At 44.4% G+C, this 20,000-nt stretch overlaps 1 protein-coding gene across 1 annotated transcript; it reads right to left on the reverse strand.

Annotated features, from left to right (window-relative positions):
* Positions 1-4,155: 4,155 nt before the first annotated feature.
* On the reverse strand, positions 4,156-13,752 carry LOC143133484 (platelet-derived growth factor subunit A-like). Its single transcript, XM_076293249.1, has 6 exons — positions 13,107-13,752; positions 12,476-12,572; positions 10,102-10,215; positions 7,345-7,532; positions 5,867-5,990; positions 4,156-4,653 (listed from the first exon to the last, which is right to left on the reverse strand). The coding sequence occupies exons 1-6, from the start codon at positions 13,167-13,169 to the stop codon at positions 4,643-4,645; spliced, it is 597 nt and encodes a 198-aa protein (XP_076149364.1). The 5' UTR covers positions 13,170-13,752; the 3' UTR covers positions 4,156-4,642.
* Positions 13,753-20,000: the final 6,248 nt, after the last annotated feature.

The following is a 20,000-nucleotide window of genomic DNA, read 5'->3' on the forward strand; positions in this document are numbered from 1 at the left end:
GTGGGGGGGTTGAAGGTTTTGTCTATAGGGTAATAGGTTTGGGATGACTAAAGAAAGGTGGGATTTAGGGGTGGCGTGGTGGGCGGACGACAGAATGAAGGGAAAGGGGTAGGGGGCGATGGGGGTTATGCTCTTAGGAGGACCCCCGGAGGGCTCATTTGATACCAATCAAGATCCTCTTGGAAAAGCTCCTCTAAGTCCTGGACCCTGCACCCCCCACCACCACTCTGTCATCGTCCATATGTTACCCAGGCAACTCTCTCCGGTCATGTCAACATGGCCGTTTCACATCGGACTCTCAGTGACCAGTGTGTAGGTGGTTGACTAATAAGGTAGTTAGCTGGGGGAAAAAGAATGCGTGAACAGTGTTAATGGCTCTGCCCTGTGATCTTTGAACATATGTTAGATGCAGCTCTAGCTCAGTCATATCAATTTGTCAGATGTGGGAGCACAGTGTTTTGTGTGGTCACCACAAATAGGGCCTCCCATTCATTAGAATGTGCCATTCTCACAATGGATTAGATGAGGCTGCCAGTGACTTTGGTGAATATGTTTTAACAAGAACATTAACTGTGATGGAGGGTTGAGAACTAATTACAAGTTATCGAGTAATGAGCGCTGACTCGTACCATTCTGCACAGTACATCTGTATGGTCTGGTTGGCTTCTTTGTACACTCTTCAGTTCATATCAATCGTTGAGGTATTCTGAGGTTACATGCCCTGTTAGCAGGAAATATCTTCACAAGTTCATAACGTCCAAAAGCGGTGTCTGTCAACCTCCGGCCTTTTCATCCTCTGCCCTGCAACCCAGGTTAATGTCAAACCTCCGTCCTGTTCAATATCAAAGGGCATTAATGGGAAATGCAGTTGCCAAAACAGAGGGAGAGGGAGAGAGAGAGGAGGGAAAAAAATCAAAACAACTGAGTTGTTTATTCCGCGGAATCTTGTCCTCCGGTTGGCGTGTGGCGTGGTGATGTAAGACATCACTCTACCTGTTCTCCCTCAGGCTGCGCTGGATAAGACGGGATAGGCTGGAGACAGGAAGTGCTGAGATTGAGGGGGGTGGGGGGGGGGTTTGATATGCCGTTTCAAAACTGTGCTTATTGCCTCTGACTTTGTGGTTGCGTAAGGAAGACATAGCTGGAATGTGGTGAGGGGGTGAATGAGATGTGTCAGTTGGGTTGTCTATGCTTGTGGTTTACTTGGTCCAAAGTGGTCAGACTTTTAACTTTGCAGGTTAGCGAGATGGGGAGGAGGAAAGCCAAGTCTGACCTGAAATGAAATACTAGTATTTCACTTCTACCTGCTTCTGCCCTCTCTGCAGGGTCATCAGGGACACAGCGGGCAGATAAATGGAGCTCTGAGAAGAAGAAAGCGTAATATCAGGTCAGTTATCCATCTTCTTCAGGCTAGTATCCTCCCTTACATGTGAAGGATGAGAAGTGCCTCTGAGTTGCTTTAGTTGAGCACATTTCAAATGGCGTCCACATTGAGTTAAAGAACATGGTGATATTGGCCTCTCTCGGTCTCTGTGTATAGCAAGACACGAAGAGCCAAAATCCACATTAAAATTAAAAAGTGTTTTAGGAAAAAATCTTGTAAATGCCAGTTTGGCCACTAGTTTGGAAAAGTCTCACAAACCCCTGCGCTTGGTTTCTGCCTTAACAAACACACTAAGAGAAAGTGTTGCCAATAGGCCCATACTGAACCCACGACTGCTAAAGGATAAACCATCTGTATGAGTCAAAATATAAACAAAACATAACCTTCAGTCCTCTCATTATTCAGCGGTGATCTGCTCGCACAGGGCCTTGCCATTACGAGGGCAAACATGGAATCGATAATTAGGCAAAAAATGACAGTTGATTATGCATGATTATTAGTGATAAATGTATTTGTCTTGTTCTTGAGTCACAAAATACTCCTTTACTGCTGTGAATCATCTTGGTCTGTCTTGAGCAGCATGACTCATAAAAAACCTTTGAAACTGATAACAATGTAGGGAGAAGTCTCTAGAAAACACTCGTGTCAAATAGTGGAGGGGTTTTCCCAATTACTTTAACAAGGAAAAGAAATGTGATGATGTGTTAGTGGTCTTGTGTTACTGAGGTTACTTGAGGCTTGTCTCAATCTTGTAAGGATTCCATTTACAGTAGGCCTACTAAACTAAACTTGAAAACTCTATCTTTTCTCAAGAATCTCTTTTGTTGTATCAACTACTTTAGAAATCAGTCATCTTTCATAGAAGTGTTATCCCAATGGTTACATAACATATAACAAAATCATCTGTTTCCTTGAATTGGAGCTTGTGTTTTCCCTAACAAATCTGCCTGTACCTCTGCCTTCTTATTATTCCTGGTAGCTGATAGGATCCAACTTCTAACTCAAAACAGGAAACATTAAGGTAGCACATCTAATAAAAAACACTGGGGGGATAAATAAGCTCCTGTTATGTAACAGCATAATTTAATTTTTTAGGAGTTTCATATTCAGCATTATCATCATGCCCACAACCATGAAGTGGTCTTCTCATGGACAAACACATCTGTATGGTAACCAACGTGGTCAGACTAATGGCACCATGTTCAATGGTCAGCTTTGTCATTCAGAAGCGCAGCCACCAAACTGTCACCCACGTGCGGAGAACCCCTCATGGAGGAACCGAGAAAAGACGCAGGAAGGTAAATATTGCTGACGGGATGCTTTTTAAAAGGGAAGAACTGGCTGTTTTCACACAATCCCAAACATACACTGGTGCCATTGTACTACTCTGAAAAAAATCACTCTCAATTAAATTACAAGGTTTATGTACCGCGGCAAGTTTGTGTGTGCAGGGAGTCTGTCCAAGGTATGCGCAATAGGCTTCAGGCCACACCACTTTGCAGCGTAACCGCAGCTTGCTTAACCGTTTATATTCAGTCGTCTGGGGGGAAACTGGCACACGTTAAGAGTGGCACATGTTACGTAATGCCTCCCTGAGAACCAATGTGAAGTCATTTAGACGTCTCTCCCCACCATGGTCCTCGCCCCACAGAAACCGCACGCAACAAACATTTGTTTTGTTCATTGTGCGTCTGGAGCGCAGAACCCGAGTGACATTTGACTGGTGGAGCAGAAATGCTAATGGCTTGTGGCTGCAGTCAGACTGCTGGGCACTCCCCATCAAAGCTAATGCTAACCAAATGACTTGGCGGGTAGGGAATTTGGACGTGTGATTAGAGTAACTGTTTGGGTTTCACTTGATAAGTATAGTCAACAGTCTGCGGTTGTGGGCCTTCAATTCTCAAACACTACGAATGAGTCTCATTTATAACAGGCTTTCAGAGCACTCCTAGACTTTGAGAGATAGACGTATACAAGGTTTTGTTCAGATATAGTTCTCACATACTGACTTTGAAGTAGTTATTAAGATATTTAGGCCTATACTTTATTTTGACTCTTAAATACACTTTAACTTACTCAAAGGGCCATGTCACAGAAGGTAATTACTAACTTTACATGACATTTCCGTTCCTTTCCTGAAAAAAATACATCCTAATTGATTAGTTTTGTTTTGAATGAGGTCACTGATTGTTACATTTCTCCCCATCTCTTTACTAATGGCCAAGTTATGGGGTTATTAAAAGGCCCTACCTCTTGTTCATGTTAATATTTGTTCAGTACCATTGCCAAGTGTGCCTAAGTGTACTCTCTTAAAAAATACTCCTTAAACACCAAAGGGAGAAGCAGGGGTGATAATTGGACAAGTGGGAGCTCTCCTGACATTAGGCCTTGTTGACTGGAGGTCAGAGATGTTCCTGGAGAACGCGTCCACCCCCGGCTCTTATCAGCACGCATTCTTGTTTAAGTAAACACACTGGTGCGCTATTGGATATAACGGCACGCTACTCCCCAATGGAGTGAGAAAGACATAAATAATTTATTAGTGGCAATTACTGGTGCTGAGGAGGATGTAATGTGTTTTGTTACTTGATACAGATCCAAGAGAGGATTCAGTTGTGATAGAAAATGAGGGTTACAAAAATAAGAAGATATAGAGGTTTTCTCAAAAAAAATAAAAATAATATATATATATATATATATATATATATATATATATATATATATATATATATATATATATATATATATATATATATATATATTTGCCAAAACTTTGTTAGAGGTCCAATAAGTGGATTCATCCACAATGTTGAGCCTTAATACATTTCCATCAGATTACAACATGTTGACATAGCTTTTATTTAAGACCATTATTTTTGTTAAGCATATGTCCTCTCTTCAACCAGTCACTTTCTCAGAAAACACACATCAGTCTCCATCCCCTTATCGGGAACAACCTCGAAACAGTCTTTATAGTCCTCACTTGCGCCCGCTCCTGCTTCCTCTAAAAAGAGTCTACTTTCAATCCAACGCTTCTTGTCCCCACAAACTTCTCTGCATAGTCCAGGTCCATCAACATCCTTTCCAATCAGTGGCGGCAGAGTTAGGGCGATGCATGGATCACGCTAGTCTTTAGGTGCAATAGCATTGTTCATATTGTAAGATGCAGCCATCGCGGCAGAGTCTTTGTCATAATCAAACTGGTGGTAGCAGTTCTTGACATCCATGTCCACAGCAAATAATGGCCTCCATTCTGTTTCACCACACATCTGTTAAGAGAGACAGAGAAAGTCACCACACCACAAACCATACACCATACATTTTTTTCCCAATCACTCCAAATGATAAACAATCATGCCAGAAACCTGATTTCAGACTGATCAATACCATGTCCAAATCAGAGAAGCTTTTGGTCCCGTTGCAAAACAAACACAAGTTGGCCCATCACCACAGAACCCAGATCAGTTTCCACTTGACCCACCACACAATACGTATTGTAAGCAGCTGTCCAGATCACAGCACTCATGACCGCTTTGGTCAGAAGTCATGATTGATCACATTTTTTCATTATATAATCTTTTTGACAACTGCACTTGCCAAATGTTTTCAATTGGTTGGCGATTACTTGGAATCAGAGGTTCGTTGGCCGCCATTACAACTCCACCCTGGTTTTAGAACTTACGGTCACTTTATTAGTGAGTCTGAAAATAAGTGATGAGTGCTTTTGCTTAAGTTTTCTGTTTTTCCTTCTCTTTTTCGTTTTCTGCCTCTGCCTTTTCTGCGTCTTTTGAGTGGAACCGCGGTGGGAGGCTCAGATAGTGGAGAGGCTTTAGGAACAAAAGAGGAATAAATATCTGTTGCTATGAGGAAGTTATTTTGTAGATCACACAACACACAGCAGACCACTTCCTAATGGAAACCCTCGAGAGGAAGCTTAGAATAACAAATTAATTTAGTATTACACAATCAAATCACTTGTGATGTCCAGGGGTGTGTTTCCCAAAAGCATAGTTGCTAACCTGTTAGCAGCTTAGTTGGTTGGCAATGGGAAATTGCATTGCAACCAACAAAGTTGCTAACTTAGTTAGCAACTATGCTTTTGGGAAACACGCCCCAGCTTAGGATGTCATTGGCGATTCTCGCTGCCCACTCATAGGCTGCACTTTTAACAAGGTTTTTCATGGACACTTCTTTGCGGGTCTTTCGAGGAATAGTCTATTGGTTCTTTGCCAGCCAAGAGTACTAGATGCCATGTTTTATTCTAAAGGTTCTTCACATGGCCATTTCCACACACAACACCAATGATGCAGGGTTCTTCATACCATCCTTTAGAACTCAGATATTGAGAGGCTGCATACTCTGAGGAACATGTGAGGAACAGGACGGGTTTGAACCCCTTTAAGAGCTCTTTCAATGTTAATAAATCCAGGAAACCTTTTAACAGGATGACGCTCCACTGAGAGCCACAGCTGTAGCGCTCACCTGAGTCGGAGTGGGCACTGAGGTGCCGCGAGGTGCACACGCACTCCAGGTGGTCCTCCAGCTTCACCTGCACCTCCCGCAGCTTGGGCCTCCGCACCCTCCGCACATACTCCACCTTAGCCACCTGCAGAGATGAGGCAGGGACACAGAGGGTGAAGGCAAGTGTTTTTTACGGTCTCGCTCTCTCTCTCTCTCTCTCTCACACACACGTACACACACGTACACACACAAACTGCTAGAGAATACATTCATGGGCATCAGAGCATTCACTTGTGCAAGCTACATACATGCCTTTGCACAGCTTGAAGTGCTCCAAACATTTGAGGACAATATGCTTTGATGGCTGCACATATTTTTTGACAGTTCTCCATTCAGTGTCAGTTTTTTTTGCCAAATTTCACATCATTAAACCCCACAAAATTCATACCAGAGACATATCTCATCTAAAATTCCAGTCCTACTTTATGTTTAATCAAACAGCATTGCCCAAGGCCCCTTAGTCCTTGGAAAACTAGTAAGTAAAAAAATGATTACAATAAAGTAATATTGTGTGCATACATCCTTGACAGACAACTAAATGTATTCAACACCATTCAGATCGAACAGAACCGAACCATTGAATAAAAATCAAAAAACAAATATTATCCCATACCAGTGCTGGAAAATTGATGCTTTTTAGTAACAGACAAACAAAAATACAAACGTTACTGAATAATTTGAGTACATTTGTTGAGTCACTAAGTCTATCAGTGCAGAAAGTGTCCGCAGCTCTTCCCACATTGCTATAATTCTGAAAATAAACAACATCTAGTCCAGGAGAAGTGAATGTGGTCCTGACTGATGCAATGGACTTCTCAGCAGTAAATCTTCCGTTGCTAAGTGCATCATGGAATGCCTGCAGAACGCGGAGGTTAAGAATGTGGCTGTCTTTGTGTTGAGCAATTCCAATTACACAGTAAAGGAATACTGTATCAGGACACTTCCCACATAGTGATACTATCAAGTGGGAACTGATTTCAGTGTCCAAATGTATACTGTTTTTCCCAGGGAAAAATGAGTTATGTGGTGATTTTGCAGATTATTACTGTAGGATGGAAGAGATCTAAATGAACATATGATGTTCCATATGGATGGGATAGTGTGGCACCTCTTTCACTGAGTGAATACCTTTGAGAACCACAGGGAACACTGGGAACCATGATAGATCTATGTGTCTGCCTCTATGTGCTGGCCTACTGTTTTGATTGGACAAGGCCTGATAACTCAGGTGCCTTATGTTGTGATCATTGTGTGTGTCTATGTGTGTATGTGTGTGTATGTGGGTGTGAGTGTGAGAGGGTGAGAGAGAGAGAGAGAGAGAGAGAGAGAGAGAGAGTATATAGGAGTGTACGTGTGTTTGTGTGCGTACGTGTGTGTATGCACAAGTGCTTGTGTGAGTGCGTGTGTGTGAGTGTGTGTGTGTGTGTGTGTGTGCTCACCTTGACGATGCGGTGCTGCTTGCGCGAGGCCTGGCAGCGCATGTTGCTGGTGTTGCAGCAGCCCGTGCAGCGCTTCACTTCCACGCACGGCGGCCAGATCAGGAAGTTGGCGGCGCTGGCGTCCACCTGGCTACGCGGGATCTCATAGATGACTGTCCGCGTCCGGCATGATGCTGGCACTGCCTCCTCTGCAAGAGGGCAAGGCCAAGACAACACGGCAGTTAAGTTGGTTTAGTGAATGGTATCATTAAGACAGGTCTCTGGGCTCTTTTACAATAAAACAGAAAAGCCTTACATTTTTTTCCAAATAAAGAATCAGCTACTGGCAGAGTATTTTGTAGATTGTAGAATGATAGACAACCTTGTTTAAACTGAGTGGAATGAGTTTAAAGACAATTTAGTTTGAAAAAAAAAAATGTTTGGACCTTGGAAGAATTCCTCAAAAGAGTTTCACTGAACTGAAAAGAGTGAAAAGTAAAAGCAAGTCCTCAGGTAACTCCTCATAATAGTATTTTTCTGAACCATTTGAGAGTGGCGTATTAAACGATGCCTCTAGGCAGACATGCCTCGACTAGACAGCAGCCTTCACTTTTCCTAAGTATATATGACCTTGCAGCAGGAACTTGTTCTCATGCTCTGTAACATGATGCAACTACTAATGCTAACACACTTGCTTTGGTAAAGAAGGGACGAATTGTCTTCTTGCTTTAGTAGGAGTTTGGGGACTCTGCCTTTGTAGGAGAGTGACTGCTACACTGGGCACTTGGACTCTCCTTCTCTCTCCACACACACACACACACACACACACACACACACACACACACACACACACACACACACACACACACACACACACACACACACACACACACACACACTCTCACTCTCTCTCTCTCTCTCTCTCTCTCTCTCTGTGTGTGTGTGTGTGTGTGTGTGTGTGTGTGTGTGTGTGTGTGTGTGTGTGTGTGTGTGTGTGTGTGTGTGTGTGTGTGTGTGTGTGTGTGTGTGTGTGTGTGTGTGTGTGTGTGTGTGTGTGTGTGTGTGTGTGGGTGTGTGTGAGTGTGTGAGAGAGAGTGTGTGAGAGTGCCGGGGCACTTAAAGCTGATGTCAGTCTGACAGATTATGTTACTAATGGAGCACAGCTCCGTCAGAGTGGAGCACCCAACGGAGGCGAGGCCAGCGGCACATTTACAAGCATAAATACACAACGAGGCGCGACCGCTCGGACACAGAGAACTTTCTCTGACCACTGACTGCACAATATGAATGACTCGGACTCTCACCCTCACAGACACCCAGGGATTTGTCATACGACTGCTGACAGAGGAATGCCCTGTGAGTCCATGTGCATTTCTAATGCAGGGGTCGAGGGGTTGGTCAGTCAAACGGAGGGGATCACCATTACTTTAAGTGACTACGTAATCAGAGCCAGCAGTGTGACCTCTCCACAGCCCTGTCCAGGCTGCATGGCCTAGTCTTTCAGGACTCCATGTTCTTCTATTCTAGCACAACACAACACAACACATTTGTAGTCCATTCAAGCCACCATGGCAAAGGGAGGCTGTATCCTCTGACCCCATTTCACTATCTCCATCCCCAGTACCGCATCTGTTGAAACATAAGTGAGTTGTGTTGCGTGTGCCAGTGCTCCTCCATACAAACGTGGCCCAGCATTCATTGGGTGCCAGACAGGTTACAGCCCAAACTACACAACCGAGGGAGAACAGCCAATGATGCTAGGATATGATGCGTTCAGTAGCAAGTCAGTTGCTATTGGCCCAGGAGTGTGTCACATGATGCGTAAAGAGGAGAGAAGCTGGGAGCCTCAACGTTGGTCTCTGCTCCTAATATACTCAGGGCTTAACGCAAATAACATTTATGAGCCTGAAGTTATCAAACTTTTATGAAGATGTCATAGTCCTATAGGCATTTTGACTATTTTCAAATCTTCAATGCAGTGCCTGAACACTTTAAGCCCTGTATGCTCAACTGCAGCGCTGGAGAAACACACAATGGCCCCTCTACAAATACATTCACCACTACCAACACCTGCTGAGAGAAGCAGACCTGTGTTTTTCTTTATCAGAATATCAGAAATAGGAGCATAATGTTATTTTCTGAGGGGTTTACAACTCAACAAACCTATATTCATATTGAGTAAAGTTTTGTTGCTTTTCAAACATTAAACCCTAAAGCCTATAGCTTTTCAGTTGAATATCATTAAATCCTTGATCATATGAATTCCAGCACAACACAAACCAGTGCACAAGTCTCCATGGCAACAGAGTCTGGCTCAGATCTGGTCCTCATCTGGCGATTCCGGACCAGATCTCTTCAACTCAACTGCTGCCTAGCTTAGTTGAGGGGCTTGTGTGTTAATGAGCCAAGTAAGACCACTCATGCTCCGACAGGCCACAGCATGGGCAGCAACACGTATGGAATCTTCCTCAGCGTACACGCATACCACACTGCAGTGTCCTCAGATGCCACTGGTGCAATTAAGGTAGCTACTGCATGAGACCAGTTTTACATTCACAGTCAGTGAGTGATGAGGATCAGCTGTATCTAACAAAATAATCAGTCAAGAAAGAGACAACTGCCAATAGTATGTATGATGAACATATAGACTTTACAGCTGTATGCTGCCCATTGGCCTGCAGAACTAGTGAAAGCTATTTCAATATGCACCCTACTTTGACAGAGAATATGTAGGAAGTAAAAGTTTTGTCTTGGATCTCTACAGGGGATATTACATACCAACACTTCGCTTGCGTCTAGACAGCGTCTGGTAGCTCTTCAGGTCACTGCCATGGTAACCATGGTGCGAGTCCTTGTGGTATCTCTTCTTCGTCTCCTGAACCACCTCATTCTCTGCATTTACACAAAAAAAAGAGTTGCTTTCCTTAGGTTCTTTTCTCTTCTAATGCCCCATTTGTTTGGTTGGCTGGCACACAAGTATACTCAGTGGATAGTTGCCATTTGGTCCAGTGCATAGCTGCCAGTTGGTATTTTGTCTCGTAAGTCCCTTACGTCTGTAACAAAGACGAGCTCCAGCCCGGAGGGAAACCATTTCAGATGCTGAGTGAGTGCGTGACAATGCAATTTGTCAGGAGCATCACCAAGCAAGTGTCGTCTCGCCCATCCCCCATTCGCTCTCCCACGAGTTTGGAACCCCTACCTTGACAGCTTGCAGTAGAATAGAGTATGGGACCATTTCATGTCACCAAAACTCTTAAACTAACTAACTAACTCTTAAACATGAAACTAACTCTTGGAAGAACTCAGAAAAATAACAGCAAAATGTACTGGTCACTCACTTGGTGGGGGGGGGTCACAAACAACCATTTAAAGAAATAATAAAAAACTAAGGGGCAGGATTTTCAAGTCATGCAGATGGATGACAGAGACACTAGGAATCTAGGAAATTACATTTGTCTTCTTAAGGTCGGTGTCTATCATCACCTTACCTTCCAACCAAATTCAGTTATTTTTAAAAAAAAAGGTAGATTTGGCAGTTTGTTAATGGAAGCCATTGCTGTGGCTTCTGACTTTATTCTCGCACTAGCTGCATCCTATTGAGCATTTGACTACATTTGTTGTAGTGGATTGAATTTAGTTTCTCCCACATTAGTTCGGTGTAGTAGGTATATAACACGATTCTACATCCAGTCGATGTGACCCTTTTTTTCCCGCTTCTGGCTACTCTGTGCACAGACGCCACACAAAACACAGGGCACCTCATGGGTGACATGTCACAGTCTGGTTCATTTTGTAGAGGCTGGGTAAGAGGGGTCATGAGAGCCGGCGCTCAGGGCGGGTGGGGGCGTTGTGTGGAACCTTCCGGAAACAGGCCCTGAGATGTTTGAGGAGTGGTGGCTCTCTATTCAGCTTTAAGCAGCGTGTCCTCATGCTTGGTAGGGTAGCTTTGGCTCCCTTTTAAAGGACTTGTTTGGCTGCATGTATGTGTGTGTGTCTGTGTGTCTGTGTGTGTGTGTGTGTGTGTGTGTGTGTTTGGTGGCATGGGGTGGTATGGATGTGCCTGTCTGAATATGCGTGCATTTGTGTGTGTATGTATACATATGTATGTACATATATATGCACATGTTTTTGCATGTGTGAGCATGTTTGCATGCAGGTGTGGAATACAACAAACTTGCACATTTGGGTGTTTATGTGTGTGCCTCTGCAGAAAAACTGCACACACCTCACACTTCTTCAGCTGACATACTGGAATGGCATGAATAATACATTAACAACATAACAGCCTTTCAGCTCCCTCTCAGGCAATAATAGCCAGGATGACAACAGCATAATGAAGTTAGCCACTTGACCCCCCCCCCCCCAAAAAAAAAAAGAAGGCAGCCATGGGACGCTTCCATTTGCATTTCAATTATATTGTTGGACAGTGGACACTAAGCTATTTCTCTAATTAATGTCTCCTTGAAGTTTAGACGATGAAGTTGAGAGGGATTGTAAACTACCTCCTCACAACAGCTGTTATGTAGGCTACAATTGTTACTGTTGGGGTGGTGTTCACATGCCCTCGTCCGGCAGGACGCATTGGACAACACATTAAAAGTGGAACCCATGCAGCAGGGCAGTTTATCTTTCCATGTCCCATTGCGCTGTTTTCCTAAAAATAACAAAACCGTGTGGGAGCGTCTCTGGGAGAATCCGCTAAATGTGTCATTCATCACCAAGTTCACTGGGGTTGGAGGCGTACGTGCCACATAGTATGCAGAGTAATGGGGAAACTCGTCTCCTAGTAACAGACGGTAAGGAATTTGGCATCAGAAAGACTGACTGCTAGTTACAGGGTTCCAACTTCGCTCTGCCTTCGTTAACATGCATGCATAACATGCAAAACAATTAGAATACGCATATCCTTTCCAAGTGTAGTAGATTTGATCCAAAATCATTAAAACGTCTAATGAACAATAATAGAAGAATCCATTATTTTTTAAATCTATAAAGCCCTGCTTTAGCCTAGGCCTATGTCGTGGTCATTTTACACTTTCACGTGCTATCATCTGAAACAGTGACAATGACAGGCTCGTCTTGCAAGACAGTTATAAAATACCGGATACATAGACAGATTACTGCGAGGAGAGGAGGCAACTGGGGTCTATACCTATGGAGTCCATGTCCAGCAGCCGCTGGAGGTCACTAATGCTGCGGATTTCACTGTTGGAGAGTCTGTCGATGAGTTCTTGAGGGATTTGAACCTCCTTGACACAAAAGAGAGACAAAATACAAAAATGTATAATCATATCCTTTATCATCCCACTATTGAAGACCAGCATAAAAGGGGGGCAGTGTTGGCAGAATGTTTCTGGATTAGTCACAATGATCAGGTGGGGTCGAGCTTTGGGGTAGCTACTCAAAATGCGTTAGTGCACTTGTTACAAATACGAGCACGCCGCTCGTTTCAGCAGAGTATTTAGCCTTGTAGCGTCTTACAACTGAGCCAAATGCAAACAGGCAGCAGGTTCCTGCTCCAACTTTATTTTCACCCAATAAAGCAATTCAAAGTCACATGAAATAGAAATGTGAATTGTGCATGAACTCTTATCTCAATGGCGTGCTATCAAGAATTGAGGGCAGTTCATATCTTAATGTGTCAGTTTACAAACCTTAAATGATATTATGGCCGGTCACAGTGCTAAGTGCGCTCCAAACGAGCACTTGTTGTCTAAACTCAACGACTGCGGAACAGGTGAGTGGACTGTGCAGCGGTATCGGGGTGTTTTTAATTAGCCTACCTCGGCAATAGTGTGAAGCAGGCACACGTAGCAGATAAGTAAACGATAAAGTGCAGCCATCATCTCCGTTTGCGTCTCGAGTTGTCCCAGAAGAAAAAACGATCATCCGGTTGGAGCTGGGGCTCTGCTCCTAGACGAGTCGGATCCAGTACCATGCCTCGCGCTAAGCGACTATAACGACTCTCGACCTCCTTATTTAAAAAGAACAATCAACTAATAACAATCAACAGAAGTAAGGCACTGATAATTCTCAATATCTACACATTGAGTCGGCATATTTCAGTCCTCGGTAGCACGGAGGAAAGACCATTGTTGTAACGATACACGTTTATAAGGCAAAACTTAATTATTCAGGGTGTATATTGGATTTTATGGCTGTAAGGCAAACTCGATTTTTTTAAAGTTCAAAATCTTCAAAGTGGAATCCCTTGGTAGCGCAGATACGTTATTTTGCCAGATTCCCATTCAAACAAAAATGAAGAGTCAGGTGATCCATTCAGCATCAGCAACATAATTAGTCATTTTTATGGAGTAAAATTACAATCCGTTTTGGTGTGTCCCTTGTGAGAATAAAGACCAGGCTCAATAAATCTGACGTGTCTTAATCCAGGCTATTGAAAGCGCAGGTCCCGTTGCTCCGACTCCGCCGTCGTGGGACCTTCTCTGATGAATGAAGTCGGAGTGCTTTGAGTCACTGAATTTACTTGGCGGACTTGCGTTCCAGGCAGCGTCCCCACACCCACAATAATCTCCTAACAAATCACGGCGCAGTCATAGCCGAGTGGACCAGATGTCGCCCGCTTCACGTGCGCAGCGCGCGCTCACAGTTTGCACTGCACATGAGTACTTACCTGAAATAAATGACATTTCAAATCCGCATATACAGGTCTAAATTTGGGCCGAGAGGTCGAGAGGTTTACTTTGCAGGCACACTTCGGACTTCTTGTCTGGAAAAACGGGTTGGCAAGTCTCTAGTCTTCTTAATGTGCCATTGTACATTTCAAGGAAATGTAGTAGCCTACCTTTCTGTAGGAATAAATGTGTTTCTATATCTTTTGAGATGATAACCGTAAAATACTGACCTATCTAGCTACCTTTAATCATAATTAACTGAAAATCTGTCACCAGATCATGAATATTATGTTTATTTCACAGTTCGTTCAATTTCGTTTTTAAAACAACCTCCTCTTCCTCTGTAATATGGCAGTAATGATATATCAGCCTTTATGATAAAGTAATCTAATGCCATAAGTTGCATTAGATTTTTAACATTCTCTCTCTCTCTCACACACACACACAGACACACACACAGGAAAAAGGTTTTGGGTGTGACAGACAGTGCAATAAATTTGTGTGATAAAAAATCTTGTACCCTGCAGCCAGTCAATGAAAAAAAAAAACAATGATTGTTCTGTACATTCTGCCTCTGACAGATGTTTGTGCATGCACACGTGTGTGTGTCAGTGTTTCTGTGTGTATGCTGGCGCACACACACTATTGACTGCAATGACATAAGCCTAACCAGAGGCAAAATGATCATGTAAAATCAGGTAAGCATTTTGGCTTAGGTGCACATACCCTCACAAACCCAAAACCCTCATCGAGTTATTGCTTTCATAATTAAGATAACCTCAGACACTGACAGATAGTTGTTTATTGACAGTAATTCTCCAGCAACTTCCTGATCTTAATTGCTTCTCACCCAAGACAATTACCATGACAACACTTCCCCCAGGCTTATGATAAGGATATGAGGACTGTGACACTCTGCATTCGTGCACCATTGCTCTGCCCCAATACCATTGTGACTTGTTGTGGAGCTTAAAGGAAACTCAAGCCTACTCTCCCCAACAGTAGGTCTATGATGACTGTCCAGACCAGGGAGGCAAACACAGTGAATGAGTGCTGGATGCGAGTGTGTTGTAATTCTCACTGAAGGCCACTTAAGGATACGGTGCAGACAATTAATGGCTTACACTTGAGGAGAAGATCTTATGATTAGAGGGTTTTTTTGAGAGGGAGAGGGAGTTGGCTAATGTCTGACGTGATGACCACGGCCGAGTGGGTTTTAATGTCCAACGAGGGCAAGTATCGGTCCAGAGATCTCTCCAGACGCTTATGAGTGAATTGGTGAGCCGAGCGACGGTGATCTTTGTGGGCCCCCACTGTAACACATTCCCTGGGAAAATGCAGCCAAGGGGAACAAAGTAGATAAATGGAAAAGGGAGAGATGGAGAAAAAGAAAGGTAGGAGAGAGAGATAGAGAGGAATAGAGAGAGGAGGGTGGTGGTGGTGGTGGAGAGAATGGATCTAAAGGCAGGGATGGTGGAAACTGAAAAGAGAAGAGGACGTTCATTTGAAACCCGCATTATTTCATCTGTGTACAATGCACAGTGGACACTAGGCAGTGGTCACTAGACAGATAAATACCCCCCCCCCCCCTCCCACACACATACATACACAAGTATACACTCTATTTAAGAGCACGAGATGCCCACAAAGGGAATACCATTCCACCAGCAGGTTCTAAAATATACAGAGATCATCTCAGCATTTTGTAGAATTCTGTACACAAAAAAGTCAATTTTGTAAACCATTTATACTTTAGACCCATAAGATACCTTTTTAAATGAATGATTATATAGTAGGTGCATTCAGCTCACACTCAAAGGACTGTCTTTGATTACTAACGCTGAGATCTCCCCCTCTAGCCCTGTGCTTTAGGGACTTGATGGATATCTGGTGTGGTGGGGACCAGCAGCACATTCCAGGATCTGGTGGGTTGTTTGAAGGGGAGGACCGCCCAGCATCCATACATCCCGCCAGCCTGGTGAGAAATCCTCAAAGTCAAAGAAAGGGACTTTGTTCTGATGTCTTCACTGGACACAATGGGCTCAAGCGAGCCTTAAATTAGGTTAGCTCTTAGATTAGCAGAGCGTGTGTGTCTGTGTCTGCACAAAGTTGAGGCACATAGAGAGGGGGATTGTGGGATTTGGAGTCCCCAGGGACGTGTGACTGGGCCAAACTGAAGTGACTCATTCAGTGAGGACCCTAAATAAGGAGCACAAAGCCACATCCTCCAAATCTGTGGGAAAACCAGGAGAAAGAGACCGCTTGCCAAAGATGGGGAACACACACAGACTCTCAGTGTCACACACACATACACACTTTGTCACCCACCCTGGTCACTCACCAAAAGAAAAGACTGCAAGGCAAAGAGGACAGAGATTTACCTCAGGTATACATTATACTGACCCCTCACTTATCTCAAACAAATATTTATTCTATATTTACTCCATTAATGTTTCTTTTTTATGTGTCATTACAAGACACAGGAGTTCTGATGACCCCTAAAAGGCCGAGGCAGTGTTCCATATACAGTAGAGACAAGCGAGACAAACGCGCTGGCTAATCGAGCAGCAGGTGAATGGCGAGGCAGAGAAAGGCGCAGGACAGGTCAGGACGGAGCCCAGATCAGATAAGGCCACTGTCTAGTCCCTCTCTGGAGTGCCCCATCCGCCGCGCTGCCTGTCCCACCGCCTGGTGACGTTAGCAGTGCCAGTGCGACATTACACAACCCACCTTTGACACAACACCACAAGCGTCCAGCCCAGCCGCTCCAGTCTAATTGGGGCGAATCAGGTACAAGTGCAATAACAGAACTAAGCAGCCAAAATAGCATTTCACATTCCCTGTGTGACTCTGCATGACCATCAGGCCAAAGAGATGTCAGATGCCAGGTGTGTGTGTGTGTGTTTTGGTGTGTGTGTGTGCGTGTGTGTGTGTGCGCAGAATCTTCATGTGTTGTGTGTGCCTCTGCAGAAGTGTGCAGATGTGTGCCTGGCGGTGAGAGGACACTGTGGCGTAGCGTGGAGAAGGTGGACCTGCCCATTCATCCTGGGTAGCCATGCTTGTTGCAGGGGACTCCTGCAGAGGCCAGCCTGATTCAGAGACTTGGTCACCTTTGAACTTCGCCGGGCCTGGCGCCCAACTCATTCCGGGGGCAACGATCTGGGACCACCCTAACCCTCCCCGTTCCCCTCCCCTCCCTCCTTTTTTCCTCTTCTTCTCTTCTCCTCTCCTTTGCTCTATTCACCTCTCTCTCTCATGCTCTCTTTCTCTCCGTGACCAAGACGGCGTTCCCGCTGGGACCGGAGCAGGGGTTGGCGGCGGCTGTCATTGTTGGGGGGAAAATAGATTTTTCAGGGGGGAAATTCCCAAATGATTTGCGCAGTCTAGACAAAACCAGACCAGGGGCTTGTGAACCCTCTCCTCCCTCTATCCCCTTTCAATCACACTGTGTTTGTGTTCTTGTTTACAGACACACTCTCTCTCTCTCTCTCTCTCTCTCTCTCTCCCTCTCTCTCTCCCTCTTTCTCTCCCTCTTTCTCTCTCTCTCTCTCTCTCTCTCTCTCTCTCTCTCTCTCTGTGTATGGTGTTGTCTGTGTATTTCTGTTTGTTTGTTTGTGTTAACCGAGTGTGAGAGAGGGAGATCTTACAAATGTTAGTGTGTGTGTTTGTGTTGATGCACTTGTGTATATACTTGTGTACATCTCAGTCTTCTCAGTATCCACGCTTGTATATATTAGAGTGGAGGAAATGAAGAATGGACAGAAATAGAATGAGAGAGCGAGTGAGTGAGATAGACAGACTAAAAGAGATGTGTATAAACAGCACAGTAGTTCCAGTGGCTGACAAAAGCCAGTGTTAGTGGGAAGGGGAGGGGGAGGGGGGGGGGGGGGGGTCCTTCTTGTCCCCTCAACTGAGTCCCATCTCTTAGCACTCCCCTAGGAGACAGGGGGCAGGAAAGGTGGAGTCCAGCAGCACATTTAACATGCCGAGTCAGTGAATCAGTGGAGTAATGGAGAAATGATGGAGAGATAGAGAGGTCAAGTCAGAAAAGGAGAATAGTGGAGATGGAGGAATACATGGAAAGAATCCTGTCCCATGGGAGCCACAAGAATGAGGGATGCCCTCAGTTATTATTGAGAGAGAGAGAGAGAAAGAGAGAGAGAGAATATTTATCCACATGCTCAGCCCCTTCCATCACTTCCTCAACATTAATTATTCCCTTTCTTACAAAAAAACAGAGCGAGTGAATTTCAACTAAAACCCCGCGGTAAGCCTAAACTTGGCCACGACCCAGGAGCCATTGTGTTTCGTTTTGTTTGCATTAATGTTTTGGGCGAAGGCCAGCAAAAGACTTATCCCGGATTATATGCCGGGATATGCGCGCAGGGTTTACCCATAGGTAAGACCAGGGAGTAGAAGGCACGATCTGCTCTGTGACGCGGCACAAGTCGTGGTGTTTATTGCGGCTTGCGGCGGGGATGATCCAGTTGGCTGTATCATGACTGTGTGACGCCAAAGAGATGCAGCTCACACAGTCACACATGCTGGCTCCCTGGAGAGGCTTGTCTTTGATAGATATATGACACACACATTCTCTCTCTCTCTCTCTCTCTCACACACACACACACACACACACACACACAAATCCATGCAAGCATACACAGATGCTTTCTTTCCTTTCTCTTATTTCTTTCTTCTGTCCTTATTTTATTTTCTATTTGCACACAATTACAAATATATACAGTACACTACACACACACACACACACACACACACACACACACACACTTGTGCACACATATATTTGATGTATATTTAGCATGTGTGTCAGTCATGCTGTGGAAGGTAGGACTGTGAGTAGTGGCACATCCCTTCATAATGGGCTGGTAAGCTTCATAATCTGTCTCGTAATCATTTCTTAATCGCTGGCCTACATCAGCCGAGGTTCGCCTGCTGTGGCTTTAGCGTCATGGATGTATATGACACCTGACGACTGCTCAACACTGACAGCTCAAGAAGTAGGGCAAAAGGAATTATATTGTGCGTGTGTGTGCGTGTGTGTGTGTGTGTGTGTGTGTGTGTGTGTGTGTGTGTCTGTCTGTCTGTCTGTCTGTCTGTGTGTCTGTGTGTCTGTAATGTATATGTGTGTGATTGTGTGCAAATACAAAATGTTTGTGTGTCTGTATGTGAGTGTGTGTGTGAGCATGAATGTGCTTGATGAAAAGTCCATGACAATGACAAAACCATGTAGTTACTTCCCTAACCCTGTGCATGCCAGGCACTTTGTGTCATGCTTGCATGCGTATCTCATAAAGTGATGAAAGCCGTGTGAATCATCAGTAAATCCACTGCCTACCACAGTCACGCTCTTGCACTCTCTCAGTCATGTTGGACTGATGAGATTTTCTCAAGATTTTTACAAGCACTAGGCTTAAAAATGTGTCTTTCTACATGTACGGTAGTCATTTACAGATGCCTTTCTCTAAAGTGACATGTAAATGATGCACAAATAGCTAGCCAAGGGAAAAACCATCGACAGCAAAGGGCTGTAAAAACCCTTTCAGCTTTCTAGGGTTTTTGGGAAGAGAAGAGACTTTTTTTCTTTTTTGTAATTAGATATACAAGTGCTTAAAAAGTTGCAGAGGAGTCGAGGCTGGTCCTGTTTCCCTTCATAGCCAGGTTCACATTACGATTTCATTACAGTGACATTCCGTTTGTTACGACCAACAGAGCAGCTAACTAAACAGACGGGCCAGTACTCTTCACTCTTCTCCCTTACTGGGCCCTTAGGGCCGGCACTGGGCACGTGCAGAAGATGCTCTACGGCTCGTCTCAAGCACCAGATAGTCCACTACGACTGCACCTGCTGTGGCTTTAACTTAAACGCTCTCTTCTTCCCCGTCTCTCTCACTCTCTCTTTTGTCTGAAAAGAGGCAAATTCTGTTCCACCTTAATGTGTAACACTGTCGGCTTGTGAAAAACAACTCCTTTATATCACAGGCGTGTTTGCCAGTGGAGTTAATCCGTGTGTGTGACTGACTC

The sequence above is a fragment of the Alosa pseudoharengus genome, unplaced genomic scaffold, assembly GCF_046254945.1.
Source record: "Alosa pseudoharengus isolate Yale_2024_CS ecotype anadromous, Long Island Sound unplaced genomic scaffold, YU_APseudo_1.1 YU_APseudo_1.1_scf_1, whole genome shotgun sequence".
Lineage (NCBI taxonomy): Eukaryota > Metazoa > Chordata > Actinopteri > Clupeiformes > Clupeidae > Alosa > Alosa pseudoharengus.